At 41.7% G+C, this 17,277-nt stretch overlaps 1 protein-coding gene across 9 annotated transcripts in view; it reads right to left on the bottom strand.

Annotated features, from left to right (window-relative positions):
- sox5 (SRY-box transcription factor 5) overlaps positions 1–17,277 on the bottom strand; it is a 105,716-nt gene that overhangs the window by 20,542 nt on the left and 67,897 nt on the right. For 7 of the 9 annotated variants that reach the window (XM_042511192.1, XM_042511193.1, XM_042511198.1 and 4 more), the window contains 3 exons: positions 15,607–15,733; positions 11,605–11,690; positions 1,334–1,498 (listed from right to left, as the gene is read on the bottom strand). In XM_042511192.1, the coding sequence (XP_042367126.1) occupies positions 1,334–1,498; positions 11,605–11,690; positions 15,607–15,733 (378 nt within the window). The remainder of the gene's footprint in view (positions 1–1,333; positions 1,499–11,604; positions 11,691–15,606; positions 15,734–17,277) is intronic. The other 2 variants (XM_042511195.1, XM_042511200.1) reach the window with 1 other exon arrangement.

The following is a 17,277-nucleotide window of genomic DNA, read 5'->3' as shown; positions in this document are numbered from 1 at the left end:
TGTAAGCTTTAATCTCTGCTATGAGCTAGTCTGGAACGTGCAAGTGTGTTTGTGGACAAGCATAGGTCAAGAACAAAGAAAAAGAAAGCGTGAAGGAGAGGAAGAGGGGAGGTGAGGGGAGGTGAGGAAAGGAAATAAAAGGAAAGGAGATGAAAAGGAGGGTAGAAAAAGGAAAAGAAGTTGGGGAACTTTGATTCATGTGGTGTTGTGGTGTTACAACAGACTGGGATTTTGATAGTGTTGTCCAACTCAAAGTCTGATCCGGTGTGTGTCAATGTCTCTGTTGATTTCTGACTGACCACTACACTTGTTGGGGTTCCTGGGGTGGACAGAGGATAGCAGGGGGCGTCGCGGTTCTGTGTGTGTGTATGGGTGGGTGGGGGTGGTAGTCAGGGTCCCAACGGCTGACCAGATATTCATAGAATTCCACTTGGATGGACACAAGGCTCCCCCTCGCCCCTATTGCGCAGCCAGCCGAGAAAACGGCACAAACACCAATACATCCTCAAATCTACCGCGACCGTGTACCAGCTGGAGTTTTGTGATAAAGTTGTGCTGTTTGATTTGACTGTGAGTTTCGTTGAGTTGTACCAAGGCATTAGTATGAGGAGCTGACCGTTACTCGTAGGACACTTGTTTGATTGAAAAAAGATTCAGGATGCAACCCTCAAACAAGCTTGGGCGCACTTTTTCAGTTCATGCACTGCAGTGAAACACACTCGTCCAGGCGGACATTCACTCAGTCTCTGTTGTAACAGTAGAAAGGCCAAAGTGTTAACAGTTTAACTGCAAAAAGTCATTTCTGGTTATAATTAAGTCCAAAGAAATCATGTTTCTTTTGAAAAAGTGAAAGAATTTGCAGGCGGAGTAAGAATATTTTAATTTGCTTTCAATAAAAGTCCCCTTTTTTTCAGGAATTTTTAAGAAATGAGTCTCTTTATCTTGAAATACGAAAGAATGAGGCAGGCCAACATGCCAGAATTAAGAAAGTTCAGTTTTGACAAAACTTGTGACAAGTTGTTGTTGCATTGAAACAATGAATAGGTGGTGGATTTTTTCACTTATTTTAATAAATGAAACAAGACTTTTTGGGACTCAATAATAGAAATGACTGATAGGAAGGAGTTCTTTTGCAATCTGGTGGGTAATCTAAATTTTCAAAATCATTTAATTAGAGACTTAATGCCCTTTCATTTTATTTTATTTCTGGACATTAAAAAAAAGCAAAAAAGTGGTTAATATTGGCCTTATGAGCCAACTCTCACATCTGGCATTTCTAATGTTAAACGCGCACACACACACACACACACACACACACTTGCAGATGTCTTACCTTTGTCTTGTTTGGTAGCGGGGAGCTGCGGCCCTTGTCGCTCTGTGAGTGTGTGTTGGTGGGTGGGGAATGTGTGCCCAGGTTGGCTTGTGGTGGCAGGCTGCCTCCGTGCTGCTTGGCCCCCGGGGAAACCTGCATGGCCGCCAGCTGAGCTGCGTACAACTGCTGCAAGGTCAGAGAGACAGGTAGAGAGACAGACAGAGGGAGATATCAGAGAGACAGACAAGGAGGAGGAAAGAAAAAAAAGGGGGGAGGGGGAGGGAGAAAGGGGCAACATGAATAAATGAATACTCGAGAGCGCACAAACAAAAAAGAAGATGCTGGCTAAAAAGCTCTGGAAGAAGAGGCCATTAGTGGCCCGGCCTCTGTTTGTGTGACAGAGAGGGACATCTTCACTGTCAACCCCCTCCCTCACCCCATGGGAGAAGCGCTAACAGCCTCTCTGACAGGCCCAGAGATGGCCATGTCCCCTCCAGGTGCATCGTGGGAGAAAGGGAAAACATTCCCGGCTATCGAGGTCATGCCGGAGAGCCCGGCTCTCGCTCAAGGTGAAAAAAAGTGATGATGAAGAAGGAAAAGAGAGAGAGGGAGATTTGTGAAGCTACATGCCAGATGGGACATGCCAGAAGTGTCTAGTGCCCCTGCGATGTTTTTACCAACAATAAGGCGCACACAGGAAACGCTATAAAATAGTCTCAAATAAAGATGAATTGATTCAATAACTGCTGTGGGAGACAAAAAAAACAGGTTTCGCCTATTCTTATTTATGTATTTAATTAATTTCCAATTAAATAAAAGCATTATGGCTTGAGCTGCTATGGTGTGAACATACTCGGGAATATTTATGCAATACCATTGTATCACACAAAACAGTCTCTGGCCGGTATTTCCACAGCAACAGACACAGCATAATATTCACAATTTGGAAGGAGCTTCAATGTTCATAAACACTTCTTTCTGTCTCTCTATCTTTCTCCTCAAAAATCATCCTGCAAAAGCGCAATTACTTTCATGTCGGCTAATACAAATCTCCAAGACGCTGTTTTGTTTTCTCAGAATTGTTATTCGCTTCTCTGAAGAGCAACAGAACGGTTGTTTAGCGAGAAGTAACTGATGTGTTGTTTTTTTCTGTTGTTTTTTTTTTTGAATAGTTATAATTGTTATCATTTATTTCTGGTGGAAGATTTTTCTGGAAGAGAACCATCCTTTTTTCTTTTTTTTTTTTTTTTTAGTTTAACTTCCGTCCTTCTGTTGGTGCTTGGCTGCCGGCCACCGGCGTCAAACAAAGGCTGGTTTATGCAAATGGACAAGGAAGAGATGCTGTCACTGCTATCTCTCTCTCTCTGTCTATTTGTACCTCTCTCTATCTCTCTTGACAGCCACATTAGCTCCTACTCTCCTCTGCTATCTTAAATAAAGACATTTATCTCTCTTTATACAAACAAGAAGAAAAAAAAACCGAGACATTCAAAAACTGGCAGCACACACGCTCCACACAAAGAAGTACTTTTTGGAAGAAAACTCATATCTGAATTTGAAATAATCTCCGCCTGACTGTCACTCACATGTGGCGACAACAATATTCACTGTCCAAAGCTGCAACAGAGAAAAAGCATTACAGCAGCATGTTTACAGTTAAAATTCTCTGTCTTTTCTTGCTTTTATTGAATTTCCAAACTTTTCATAACAGTCTTATACAAGATACCTGCCATTCCAAAAAGATTGCGCTCCAAATCTTAATCAAAATAGGATGCAACCTTATCTCTGACAAACACTGTCCAAGACTGGACAAGATGCTTTACATTAAACATATATTGAATTATGAAACTGGAGTAATGGACATTTACAGAGAACAGAGAGTCCTTCACACGTTTTAAGGACTGTTCAGAGCCCTCTTATCTCCAGTGTTGGAATGTAACTAAGTACATTTACTCAAGTACTGTGTGGGTACAAATTTGAGATACTTCAACTTTCCTTGAGTACTTCTATTTTATGCAGCCTTTTATTTAGGATAGAATTATACTTTTTACTCAGTTTATTATAAAACCTTAGATACTAGTTACTTTGTCAGTTTATAATTTGTAATAATTTATCAATAACTGTTATTATGTAATACAAAAGATTCTAAAATGAGCTATTCCACCCAATGAGTACTTTTACTTTTTGGCACTTTAAGTACATTTTGTTTTGATAATACTTTTGTATTTTTACTTAGGTAAGACTTTGACTGCAGGACTTGTAAAGAAGTACTTTTAAACTGTAGTATTGGTAATTTTACTCAGGTAAAAGCTCTGAATACTTCATCCACCACTGCTTTTCTCCAAATTTGGTTTCTTTCAGCCTTTTTTCATTTTTCTTTGCAATCAGTGCCCTAACCTTCTCAAAAGATGGATACAAAAAAAGAAGTGATCATTTTTTCGCCACTAAATATCAGACAGCAGAGGTTTATGAAATCTGTTGGTGGCGTCGTTTTAGAAAGTAACTCGTGCCCACAGTGTCAGCATCTGCTGCTGTTGTGGATACCAAGGGGAACACTGATAATTGAGGTACATCCAGTCGGCAGGGTGTGCTGCTGCTGCTGATGTGGAGCTCAGCGGGAGATCGGTCATGCTCTGGCGAGCTACGCGGATGCGGCACAGAGGACCAGCTCGCTGAGATCAGATCAGCCTCCGCTCGCTCATTTCTCTTCAATTAGCTGCACTGTGGCTCCTGGAAGAGAGAGTGAGGAGGGGTGGAGGGGTGCAGCCGAGCATGAACACCCCCTCACCCCCGCAATCCCCCCTCCCTACCAGCCAAACCCCCTAGCAAGTGGACCACAGGCGGTGTGTGTGAGTGTGTGTGTGTGTGTGTGTGTGTGAGCTTGTGTGTGTCCTGCCATATTCGGACCAGTGGTTCAAAGGCCTCTTTATTTGCGGAGTGAATTGAGTTCCATTACAAGGCCAGCTCCCGTCACTCAAAGCCCCGCCCAATGGGCCGGCGAGCGATGACACACACACACACACACACACACACACACACACACACACACACAAACACGCATGCTCACACAAACATGCTCACACACACACACACACACACACACACACACACACACACACACACACATACACAAACACGGTACAGAGGGGAGAGGCACTGTGGAGCGCGCCCAGAGCGTCGCCACAACGACATGCATGTCAACAAACAGGAAGTGACAGCGCAAAGCCCCCTGGGGTGACCGGAGGAGCGAACACACACACAGGCACACACACACACACACACACACACACACACACACACACACACACACACACACACACACACAGCAACACAATGAGCAAGGGGTGGGGGAATGCAATCGTAGTATGCAGGATGAGACTAAGGAATTTGAAATGTCACTCACTGGCCGGGCGTACTGCTGAGCTGAGCTGAGCTGTGTGTGTCCCTGTGTGTGTGTGTGTGTGTTTCAAGACCTGTGCCTCACTCTTTCTGCTCCTAATCCTCTAATGTGAGACCAACACATCTGCATATTTGTGTGTGTGTGCGCGCACATGAGCATGTCTACTGGTCAACATGTGCTTGTCACATTACACCCCGCCATGTGTATGCGTGTGTGTGTGTGTGTGTGTGTGCGTGGCCTGAGCTCTATTGACAAGAGGTGAAAAGGTGATGCGTGACTATTGGTGTTCCTCTGAGTTAAGACATGAGGGTGATTGCTTGGTATTAGTGCTATTGGCACTGTGTGTGTTCACGTACACACTCAAGGCTGTGTCCATTCTCTCAGTCATTCTGTCATCTTAGCGGGGGGATCTATGTGTGTGTGTGTGTGTGAGTCTTGGTCAATAATCTGCAGCTTTAGTCAGATTACCAGCCCGCCTGGTCTTTGTTGTCAGAGTTAGCGGCGCTTCAGAGCAGTCTGAGCTCTATTGTTTGCACCGACACCGAGGACTATTGTATGGATCTAAATGGATTCACTTCTGTCTGTCTGCCTGTACGTCTCACATCCTGTCTGTCTTATCATGTTTATTTTTAGTTGGGGCATGTTTTGATGCTGAAAGACAAAAAAAGAATAAGCAAGTGTGGACTAACAGTGAGTAGAAATGCATCAATTTATTGGCCGAACATATTGGCTGATAATTGCCTTGTTTATTGCTATCAGCCCAAATAAGATGGCCTTTTCTGAGGGCAATGGTAAATTTTTTTCTGTTGGGTCACATCAGTTTTTGCTAAAAGCGGGGTTCTAAAGTAACGGGAACATTAGAAAACTTGTTTTCGACAAATAGAGATTTTCCAAGTGAACAGCGTCGGGATGAAAGGGTCGCAGTAAACTTACTATTAATGGATCCTCTTCTGTTGCCCCAAAAAAAGAAGAAGCAAGTGTGGAATGACTGTGAACAAAAATATTGGTATTGACTATTGGCCAAAAAGTTGTTTTAAACATCAGTATTGGCCCAGAGTTTCACAGTTGTGAGTCAGTGGCATTGGACACAAGTTTTCTCTTTGGAATGTGTCTCTTTTAACCCTTATTTTAGTTGTGACTGAACTAAGCAACAAATAAAATCACAGCAACCCACATTAAAAGATGAATACAGTGCTCTGCTGTAAATACAGTGATCACAATGCCTTCCTTATATCTTTATGGCACGACCTCAAGGACACACACACAGCGAAAAATCTGGGGAATTTTCTTGAACAACAACTTCTCAAACTATTGAGTCATTTTTTTCTTTGTGCTAGCTATAAACAGTTGAAAAGAACATTACAAGAGAAACTAAAGTAAGTTAGTTTTCATTCTATCCTTGCTGACCTACAGCAAAGTGTGATTTCTTCAACATCCTCAAAGTTATGGTTTGAAATTTCATCAAAATAAAAAAAAATTAAAAAAAAAAAAAAATTACCTTAAAAAAGTGAGTGAATATACTTTGACAACAATAGAGGATTATACAATTACATTTTCTGTACTCATTATGTTTTTGGAAGTGGTGAGGCACATTTTGCCAAACTATAGCCACCTGTCTCTGTTGCCTATTGATTTCACATTGATCCCACGTTGCTATCACAAAATGGTATTTCCTTGCAATTCGAGGAGTCTTTAAGACCGAGAAGAAGATACTAGCGGTTCTCACATCTGAGAAAATGCTCTGCTGCACTCTTTCCCTTCTCCAGATAAGGTTTTGTGGAGAAACCAGTTGCTCGATTGATTTCTCATTTACCTTCTGTCATCTGTCCCCGTCTCTTTTTCCCTCTCCCTCCCTCTAACCGCCTGTCCGTTGTTCGTCCGTCCATCTCTCCGGTGTACAGTGTGGTAATCCAGGACAATATGTTCCAACATCTGCCTCTCCATATGATGCCTGACCCACGCCATTGACCCTCTTTATACCACGCCGCACACATTTAATCTCACGCACACATCCACACTTTTCTCCTCCACTTACCTCCACCCCCCCATCTCTATGTTTATCCTTTTAACTGATCATCCTTCTAAATACCTCTCTGGTACCTCTGCCTTTTCACCTTCATCGTCGAGCTCTCTCTCTCTCTCTTTCGCCTGGATAAGTGCATTTTTTCTTTTCATTTTTCAGCTCTCTGTCTGTCCTTCTCAGTCCATTTGTGGATGATATCAATGATATCAAGGGTCAATAGGGAGCCAGATTAAAATGCTCTAATGCACAATGTCACACTTATCCCCCAGATTAAGATGCTAAATGCCAACCCTGTACACTCCAAAGCCTCCATTGCCTTGAAAACCGTCTGTGAAGGATTCTGTGTTAAGCTCCCATTGACTGTGAGAGCTACTCTGTTGAATTCTACGGAGGACGTTTTACACATAGAAAAAAAGCTTTAAATCATTGAGAGATTAATACATTTTTCCAAGAACTGCACTTAACTCAAAGCTGTGCTGTTGAGAGTTTTTCTCAAAACCTCTTTTCTTTCTATGTACACGTTTTTTTGTGTAATCAGGGCAAAAGCCACAGATCCTCGCTTATTTTCTCCTTTATGTCTTTACCGTTCACAAGGGAGGAGACTTTTCCAATTTATACTAGATAGCATTATGTTAAGTAAGCGGGTCATGATTTCTGGAAAAAGACACTGCTATTGACTTTTGCAAATGTTTCTTTTTTGGGGGCTTTGAGCACCACAAGCCAAGTGCCATCTAGTTCTGTTATATTAGAGAGAAGGCAGACATCTCTATAGCTGATGTATCTAACACTCACCAACTCTCACCAAAAAAATCTAGATTGATAAATAGAACCACAGTTAAGAGGATAAATAGGTGTTTTTGATTTTGGGGTGAACTGTCCCTTTAAGACACTAACAGGGAATGAGATGATGATTTTGCCAAATGGTTTTTGTGTAGTATCAGGACTCCAAAAAGGTACATTTATGAAATATATATCTGTTTTTATCCGTTTATAATGCAAAATGTTGTAGATTTTTCCATATATCTAATTTGTGCAAGTCTAGTTTATAAGGGGGCAATTCTACAATTCTATATTACAATATTACAATTCCCGTCTCACGGTTGTACGCCTCGGCGCACCAGCCCAAGTCAAACTTGCAGTTTACACTAAAAATTCTTAAAACTATAAAAATATTGACGTTCAACCACAAATACGGTTGTTTTCCTAGTTGCCGTTAATGTCAATAAGTTTGGGCTGGGCTTGGTCACACATCAGGGACATGGAGTTTAACTAAAAGACATGCACCAAACAGAGAGGCTTAAACTGAGGAGAAATGCTGTTCAGAGTAAGACCATTACATGACCTCTGGTTAAAGGAATGACTGAAATTTAAACAGTTTCTTAAGAGCAGTTTGGGATCACCAGTAAGGTACTAGGTGCAGCTTTAATGTTGTAATGTCAAGGCTCCCACACATTTTCATGGACAAACTTTCAAGTTGAAAGTTCAAGTACACTACAGGTAAGAGGAAAAATATGTTTTTTTTAATTTGGCAGTGAACAGTACTTTTAATTGTGACATAGTTCCTTTGTGGACTTAACAGATTTGGACTTAAAAAAAAATAAGTAAAGATCATATTGGATATAAATATGGCTCATTTCTGTATTTCTTCAAAAGTCATTATTTTAGTATCATAAATACAGTATAAAGGTATTAGAAAACACTGATGCTGAAAATTAAGTGTGTATAAGTAATCACATTTTACACCATAATGTCTGTGTGTCTTAATTTGTGTAGTTCAAGTGTCCACATGTTAAAATAATTGTCACAGTGTGTCCATGCACTCTTAGATGCAGCTAGGAAGTTCACCATGTACTCTGTCTGAAAATCTTTCTTTATCTCTCTCTGTTTGTGTGTTTCGGCTAAGTGGGTTCACTTGTGTCCTCTCCGCCAAACCACTGTGTTGCCGTGGCGACCAAAGGCCCGAGCTAACTGTCATGTCTCGTCTATGCGACAGAAACACCTCCTTATCAAATGAGGGCGCAGAGACGATCCCAAAGGAAATCCATCCACATTGAGACATCTGTACTTGTGTTAGCCCGGGCAAATCCGTTTCTTTCTGACAAGCCTTAATCTCAATGTGTGAGTGTGTGTTTGTGTCCGTGTGTGTGTGTTTTTCTGGGAGGATTGTAAGAAAGAAATCTGCCAGTGAGATGTTTTTTTGCACTTGTTGTGTCCTCTCACCCCTCCCTGCTGGTAAAAAAAAAATCCAATTGCAAGGTGGACAAAGCCGTTCAACTGGAGATTGAGTGTGTCTGAACACAGTCGAACATATGGAAGGCTAGATTGAAGCAGTGATAACAGCGCAGAGGACATTATTCTCGGGCTAAACACACAAATGTGCTCATACACACACACACACACACACACACACACACACACACACGAGTAATAATGAAATCAGTGACGACAGCGGGGTCCGTTCTCCATGATAGAATTACACAGCTATTCTGTTCTCCCTGCAGTGTCTAGCATATGGGGCAGCGCATTTGGCCGACAGGTGCAAATGTATTACACACACTCCGCCTAACCTTTAACCCATATTTTTCCCATCACTCCCCTTGTGTGTGAACAGTAAGTGAAAAAGATGTGCATGAAAATATGTGTGTCAGTGCAGCTGTTTCTCTCAGATATTCATGCGTGTGTCATATTTTATGATAATGCGTGTCAAGGAGACATGCGGGCCAAGTGCAGCCTGTAGAGAGGCCGAGCCCAACACCGGAGGTTAATGTGTTTCAGACAGGCAACCCGGGGGGACGCCCGCGCAGGCTCTTAACCCCTGGGAGAGGGGGCCCCAAAGCCCACGTGGATCCGAGTGGAAGTATGTGAGGTCTAGTTGCGTGTTTGTCTGCGAGAGAGCGAGCGTACGAGCCGTGGGGTCAGGATTACCAAGCGATAGGCCACTAATTCTAAATATGCAGACAGGAAAAGGACCAAAGTCAGACTCATCCTCCTTCTAAGCTGGATAACAGATGTTTTGTTTTTACTGTCTTACCTCTCTGCGGTTTTGTTTCACTCTGTCTCTGCCATCTCTTTCTGTTTTCTGGCTTATTCACTGTTTGGCCTCCAAATTTATGACATAGTAGCAAAGAAAACATGCAGACCACTTTCTTGAACTTACGATGTATATATGGAACGACCCCTAAAATCTGATTGCTCAAAACTGCCAGTTAGTGTCCAGCCTCAAATTGCAGGATCTATCGCTGGTAAGTCCTTAAAGCTATTTTTTAAGTTTCATACTTCATACTTCTAATTGCATTTTAAAAAGTGAATTTTATTATCTTGTGCACACAAAATAATAACTTGATCCTGCAAGATAATAACTTCTACAAAGATGATATAAAACATATGTGCACAAGACTTTGAAAAAAAACCCCTCATAGGACAATAAGGGCTCTGTCATTTTGGAACTAAGAGGAAAAAGTAAAAATCAGCTTGAAGATCAGCTTTTTTAATAAATTTATAAACATGTTATAAATGCAGTGCAGCTTAAAACTTATTAGGTCTTCAATATTTGTAATAGGTTATGAAATGCCTTGATAAAACTAAAATAGCTTACCCTAATTGAAGACACTTGCAGCTGAAAATCAAAAAGTTTAATGAAATAGGACCCCCTTTAGATAAGTCAGCAAAAAAATGTCAAAATATAGGCAGTATTTTTTCAATGATTTTTGGCCATGAAAATTGCTTTTTTTTGCAGATTTTATACCATAATGAACAGTATTTAAGTTGAAACACTACTTTTATTTAGGTATTAATGAAGGATTTTTACATGTGATCAGATTTCCCTGGATGCTTTTCAGGCAGACATCCTATAATCATGGACTTCCACATTAAGTAAGCTGGATCGTTATTGTTTTTTTTATTCTTAGTCATTAACTTCAGTATCAAAATAGGTGCTTGTAGTGGTGAAAGTAGCAATATTACACTGCAAAAATGCTCTGTCACAAATAAAAGTCCTGCATTAAACATCGTATTTAAGTAAAAGTAGCAAAACATTAACATTAAAATATACTAAAAATACCAAAAGAAAAAGTTCTCATAATGCATAATAATCCTTTTCATATCCATATATATTATATTACTGAATTATGATTGGTGACATGTTAATATGTCCATCATTTCATTTTATTTACTTTATATGCTGCTGGGTAGATTGGTTGAAATTAATATATCATCATTTATTAGCTTATTGTATTTTGTCTTAATTATCTGAATCTAAAGTAAGCAGAGTTATCAAATACATTTTTGGAAATAAAAAGTACTAAATACTTGGTCCGAAAAATTATTCTCAAGTACAGTACTTGAGTAAATTTACTTAGCTATATTCCACCACTACCCTTAAAAGTAATCATCATTCCAACAGTGATGATAAACTGAAAGTGAAATTGCTTATAAAGATGCCTCTGCGCTGTTAAACGAGAGTGAAGTCTCTTGAGCATCACCAACACATTAGCTTTGACAGCCGATCTGAATATTGCAGGACAAACCCAGAGGGCTCGGCTTACACTTGTCAGTTCTGTGTGATTTTTGAGCTCTGATCATGACAATCATGTTTTTATGGGATCACTTCACTGTCCACACTTTGGCTGAAAGTGACAGCTTTGCACCCCCCCCCCGTGGCTGTGTTTGTGGTCTTGTATAGCTCAGTGGGCAATATGTGGTGTGAGCACTGTCGGGGGATTTATTCGCTTGGGACCACCCAAGTGAAAAGGAAAACTGAATGCTTTAGTCTGTGATATTCAAAGATGTCTGGTTGTTGTTGTGATTTATTTGATGTTTTTCTCTCTAAATCTGCTTCTGAGAAGTCATCTGTAGATAGTGTAGTCTTACCTGGAGTTGTAGGGGTCCCAGGCCTGGTGTGGCAGCAGCAGCAGCAGCCATCGTTGTGGGGATGAGCTGGAGAGGGTAGGGGTCACCTGAAGATAAAAAAAACCAGAGGTTATCTCATTTTTAAAGCATGTCAGTGCCTTATTTCGGTACCCTCCAAGCAAAGGATGAAATCAACTGCCATTCAACAAGGACTGTAAATGATTATAATTGCTTTGTTACGCCACTTTTGTTGTTCAGAAAGTGCTGCACGATGCACATGTCAGATTAGGCTGAATTTTGGAATGATCATTTCACTGGGGTACCTTGACCTCTCACCTCAAGATATCCGAATGATATCTTACAGACTTTACGCTAGTCCCATGCAGTTTTTTGCTGTCATTTGATTCCTTATCAGGACCCTCTGGTAAGAATTGCTTCACCTTCAACTGTTTTGAAATGCAAAATAATGGAATTGAAAACGTGATTAAAAAAATTGCAATTAATCACGATTAACTACGGAAATTCTGCGATTACCAGCAATTTAAAAAAAGGAATCATTTTACAGTTCTAGTTACAAGTCACGGCCGTCACGCCTCTTTTGTTTAGGGCGTTGTTTGGTTCTGTAAATTTGGGCATTTTAACATGGAAGTCTATGGGAATTTACTCTGTTTTGGAGTCAGCCTCGAGTGGCCATTCAAGGAACTGCAGTTTTTGGTACTGCCGCATTGGCTTCATTTTTCAACCCTGGAGGTTGCTGCATGATTTCTATTCACTAGCATCTCCTCCCTGTAGCATCCCTCTCTTCTCTCACCCTTTGCTTCTGTGTGACCCTTTTCCCACTCACCCCTCACCCACATTCTCTATCCTCACTCTCTATCTCCCTCTGTCTCCAAACCCGCCCTCACTTTCCCCTCATCCTCTTGTTTTTCTCCTCCCTCTCATCCCACCTTAGTCCCTCTCCTCCCCTCGCCTTGCCCCCATCACCCCCCTCCCACCACCACCACCACCTGAGTCCCTCTCTGCAGCTGTTAAAGCCGTCCTTTGTGTGCGCTGCCGGTAGGGCCTTAATGAAAAGCCTGATTGTGTGTCCTCCTCCTTAATACCCCCTGACAAAGAGCAGCGAGGTGAGGGGATTCTGATAAAGCTGGCCCCAGCGCCGTAATTAAGAGCCGCCACTGCCGATTGCTGCTCTCTCTTCTCTCCCCCTTTTTTTCCCTCTCCTCTCAACTGTCTGTTCTCCTGCTTTGTTGGGAGAGGGCAGCTTTCAGTCTCTCTTTTGCCTCATCTACCACGTTTTCTCTCCTTATGTCTCCTTCTTGTTGTCATCTTTCTCCCTCCACAAGTTACTCTCCACCTTTATCCCGTCCTCCCCGCCTCACTGTCAGGAATGATAAATCAAGAGATAGATGGACGAACCGGGCGGAGGAGATGACAGAAGTGCAGGGAGAAGGAGACAGAGAAAAGGACGAGTGCGGTTTATTAGTGACCAGGTGCAGATAGGCCGTGCTGTAATTACTTCGAGAGAGAAGGAGGGAGAGAAAGGCCAGGGATGAGGGGAGAGGGAGGTGGAGGGTGAGGAAGAGAAGATATATTGAACAAAACCTGCCTGTTGACAGCTCTGATTTACATTTGGACATGCCCACTAACCAAAAAAACGCACACTGAGGTCAGATTTTATACTGGTATCACATCGTGGACACTCTATTCTTCATGGAGAATAACTTGGGAATGTTCTCAGGGCTTGACCTTGCATTTCTGACCTGAACCTTTAACACAGCGGTCAGCTTCTTGGCCGTATCGGGACCTTCTATTGTGCATGTGTGTGCCCGTGTAAATGTGTGTGTGTGCTTGGCATATGCCAAGACTTTCGTTCCAACATATTTTCCCATATAAGTTTTTAAAAAAAGCCAAGTTGAGACATTCTTTTCTCCAGGGGGGAGGGAAGGCAGGAGGGATTAAAGAATTATTTCAGGACTGTGTATTCTAGGAGATGGGTCTTTTTCTCCTCGCTCACTAGACAAACATGAGCTGGGTGGATATTTATGCTCCTCCTGGGGGTCGCTGTAACAAAAGGGAGAGGGATGGAGGAAAGCAAACATGTTGCTCTTGGCTTGGGGACAGTGACCTCGACAGATGAGGACGAAATTTCTCACTGACAAAGAGGGGGATAGAATGAGAAAAGTGATGCAAAATGTCCTCAATGCCACTGTGGTTAAATTTTTGAAAGATTTCACATTTTTATTTTTTTTAATGGAGCAGTTAAGAGATTCTAAACATGAAGTCTGTTTCATTCGTCATGAGGGAGACAACTTAACCTTTAAAAATAGCTGTGTAATGGTTGTGAAGGGAGCTTAAAGTTTAAGAAAACAACCTTGATGACACAAACAAGGAAACAACTTCAAAAAAGTGCTTAAAAATTTTTTTTAAACTGTGTCTTATCTGGAAACTGTGTTGCGGTTACATTGTGTTTGTTTTTTCAAATCTTACTTAACCAACTTTGTTTTGTTGTTTGTTGTTTTTCAAATCTTGTGCACACAAAAGTTTTTTTCTTGTGCATTCAAGATAAGAACTTGTTCCTGCAAGATAATAACTTGTGTGTAGAAGAATCTTGTGCCATCTGTGCACAAGATAAAAATTCACCTTTCAGGACTTTAGGGTGTCTTTAATTTTGGAACTAAGAGGAAAAAGTGAAAATCAGCTTAAAAGTCAGGTTTTTTAAGCCATGTATGAACATGTCATACCTGTAAATTCAGTGCTGTTGACAACTAATTCAGTTTTCAATATTTATAATAAATCATAAAAAGTCTTCACAAAACTTAAACAGCTATATTTAGCTCTAACACTGGTCAATGGCTTGGCTGACAGAATAACTGTGTCAACAAGTGTTCAAACCGTGCAAAGAAATCCATAATAACGTGTGGATAAAATCTATTCATATCCTCAAAGCTATGAAGCGGTGTGAGAATATGTCAGAGCACAATGCTACACATGTCCTATTTAGAGCTGCGGCACCAAAACTACATCAACTCACAACAACTTCGAAAGTTGCCAGAGAGTTTTCTCAGGGGCGGCTCAGCCTGGCGCAGAGTGCCAGTCCGGTTGGAGTTGGCGGAGGCAGTGAAAAGACAAGCCCACCACTTGACAGGGTATTTACGTGGGCAGTGGGCGTGGGTGAAGATGGCACTAATTAAAATGGAATGGACTTGTTTGGGAAGCTGTGAAACTCTAAGGGAGTGGGGTGGTGGGTGGTGGGGAGCGGGACTGAGCGTGCACGAGCATAATGTGTGCACGCTCGCATATCTGTGTTGAAGTATTTTTTGTGTGTATGTGTGTGTGTTTGTGATATCACAAAGCATTCTCTGGCTGCCTGGACATTTGTGTGTGTCTATCTATGTGTGTTAGTGTGTGGGCGCTGCATTGGAAACATGTTCTGGCTGCTTCCCGTGTTAATGTGAGGAGAACCTGGGGCAGGTCACATTACCACCCCCCACACCCCCTCTGCTAACCCCCCCACCGTGCATTTATTCCAGCAGCATCCCCTGGCAAGCACCCACCCCTCTTTCTCTCTCTCTCTCTCTGTCTCTCTCTCTCTCTCTATCATGGTAAACAACACATTGCCACACAGCCGGAGCATGATAGCCAAAAAAAAAAAAAAAAAAAAAAAAAAAACATGTCCTGCAGGACGCCTGTATTTTGTTGCTTTTGTACATCAAAAAATAGACAAGACAAAAGGATGGAGCCAAAAGGACTGAGCGAGAGAGGGAGAGATAAAGAGAGAGAGATTGAGAGTGTAAACAGGAAGGGTGTATTTTGGACTGTTTTTTCTATTAAGAGAGAGATGTTGTTGTAGGGGCGAGCTCCTCTTTTGGGAAACAATCCCACTCCTTGTGTGGGAAAATGGTCAGACTCTACCTTGCTCAGTGAAAACATTTAAAACATCACACATAGAAAGTACTTTTACACTGAAAGTTGCACCTATTTATGAAAGTACGTGTGTTTTGAGTGTGTGTGGATGTTACTTACTGCAGCCAGGCTTGTAGTTGAAGCCAGGGGGCATGAGGAAGCCTTGCTGGGCTGCAGCCGCCGCCAGAGTCCTCTGGTCTGGAGGAAAGACGGGAATCATGAGCGGAGGGAGTTGGCCCTGGACCTGCTGAGGAAGGAGGGGGAGAAGAAGGGGGGAGAAAAGGGGACGTAGAGGAAGAAGGGAAGAAGGAGGGAGGAAAAGAGAGAAAAAAACATGAGCACCTTTGGCATCTTTTTCTGTGACCACCCGTACACATGCACAATATTCACAATAATGCTAAAAATAGAGCGGTGTCAGTGTAACCAATCCCAAAGCAGCCTTAAGAACCACTTTCAAGACAGTTACATCTGAATTACATCATTATAATTTCTAAGAATCATATATATAAATATATATATATATATATATATATATATTCATGTAATACATATGGAACACACATATGACATGGGCTGCTAGGACACAAATGAAGTCTCTCTTTCTCACACACACCCCCACCCACACACACACAAACACACATGCGCACACTCAGACTTTAAACACTCCATCTTCTGGATTCAAAGACAAAAAGGAAGTCATGAGAACAGTTCACTAAACTCGCACAACAGCTGGCCTTTTCCTTTTATTTGGAAGATGATGTTCTCTCCCTTCTCCCCATATCAATACCCCCCCCAACAACCAGAACACACCAACACACACGCACAGACACTAGCCTCTCTCTGCGCGCCCGTCGGCATAGAGCCATACGACTTCACAAGGTTTCCAGGATTTTAAAAGGAGAAGCAGAAAAAAGCTCCTCCGATGGGTGGCTTTGGCAGGGACAACAGGAGAGGCAGAGAGAGAGAGAGAGAGAGAGAGAGAGAGAGAGAGAGAGAGAGAGAGAGAGAGAGAAGGAGAGAGAGGAGAGACAGAAAGAGAGAGAAGTAGGAGACAGATGGTTGCACTAAACAGCGTTCTGCCAAAAACAACGCACAAAGACTCGCATGTGATGGACTGACTGACAGTTTGAGAGGGAAGATAGGAGAAGACGAGGAGAGGAAGTGAGGAGGAGAGGGAGAGTGGGAAAAGGTGAGACAAGAAGGAAAATAAGGAATCTGATCGAGCTGTAAAGCCGAGGTGTAATGCTTTGAGGATGGAGAAAACGAAAATATGAGCGGAGGGACAGAGCTCAAGCCAAAATTTGTGCAAATTTTAAGCAATTTTCCAAAATGTCAATACCATGAAATCAATGTGTTTCCTACTGGGAAACATCATTGCAATAGAGCCCAAGTAACTCTTCAGCTATACAGGTACATCATGTCATTTATGCTATTTTCATTAATAATGTAGTTGGGAAAAAAGCGGTGTTTTTATTGGCCACCTGTTTTGCTTTTGAATCTTTGGGCATGGTAACAATACAACAATACAACGCCTACACTGTTATCACTTATCTAATACTCATATAAACAGTTTCAGCTCTGATGTACTTTCTCTTTTCATCAATACAATCATTTTTATACCTTAGTGAAACTGAAAATGTTTTCCTGAAAGTTCAAAGCTTTGTTGCTTTCAGATTTTTAGGGTCTCCATTTGAGCTATATTATGTGAATATTTAAAAATGTCACAAAAGCAGGTGTAAGGGAACTAACTTAAGACAAAAGTGTTGTCTATTCACCTGAAATGTCTTTAGG

Source organism: Plectropomus leopardus, chromosome 22 (assembly GCF_008729295.1).
Source record: "Plectropomus leopardus isolate mb chromosome 22, YSFRI_Pleo_2.0, whole genome shotgun sequence".
NCBI lineage: Eukaryota > Metazoa > Chordata > Actinopteri > Perciformes > Serranidae > Plectropomus > Plectropomus leopardus.
This window is presented reverse-complemented; position numbering and strand designations above follow the sequence as displayed.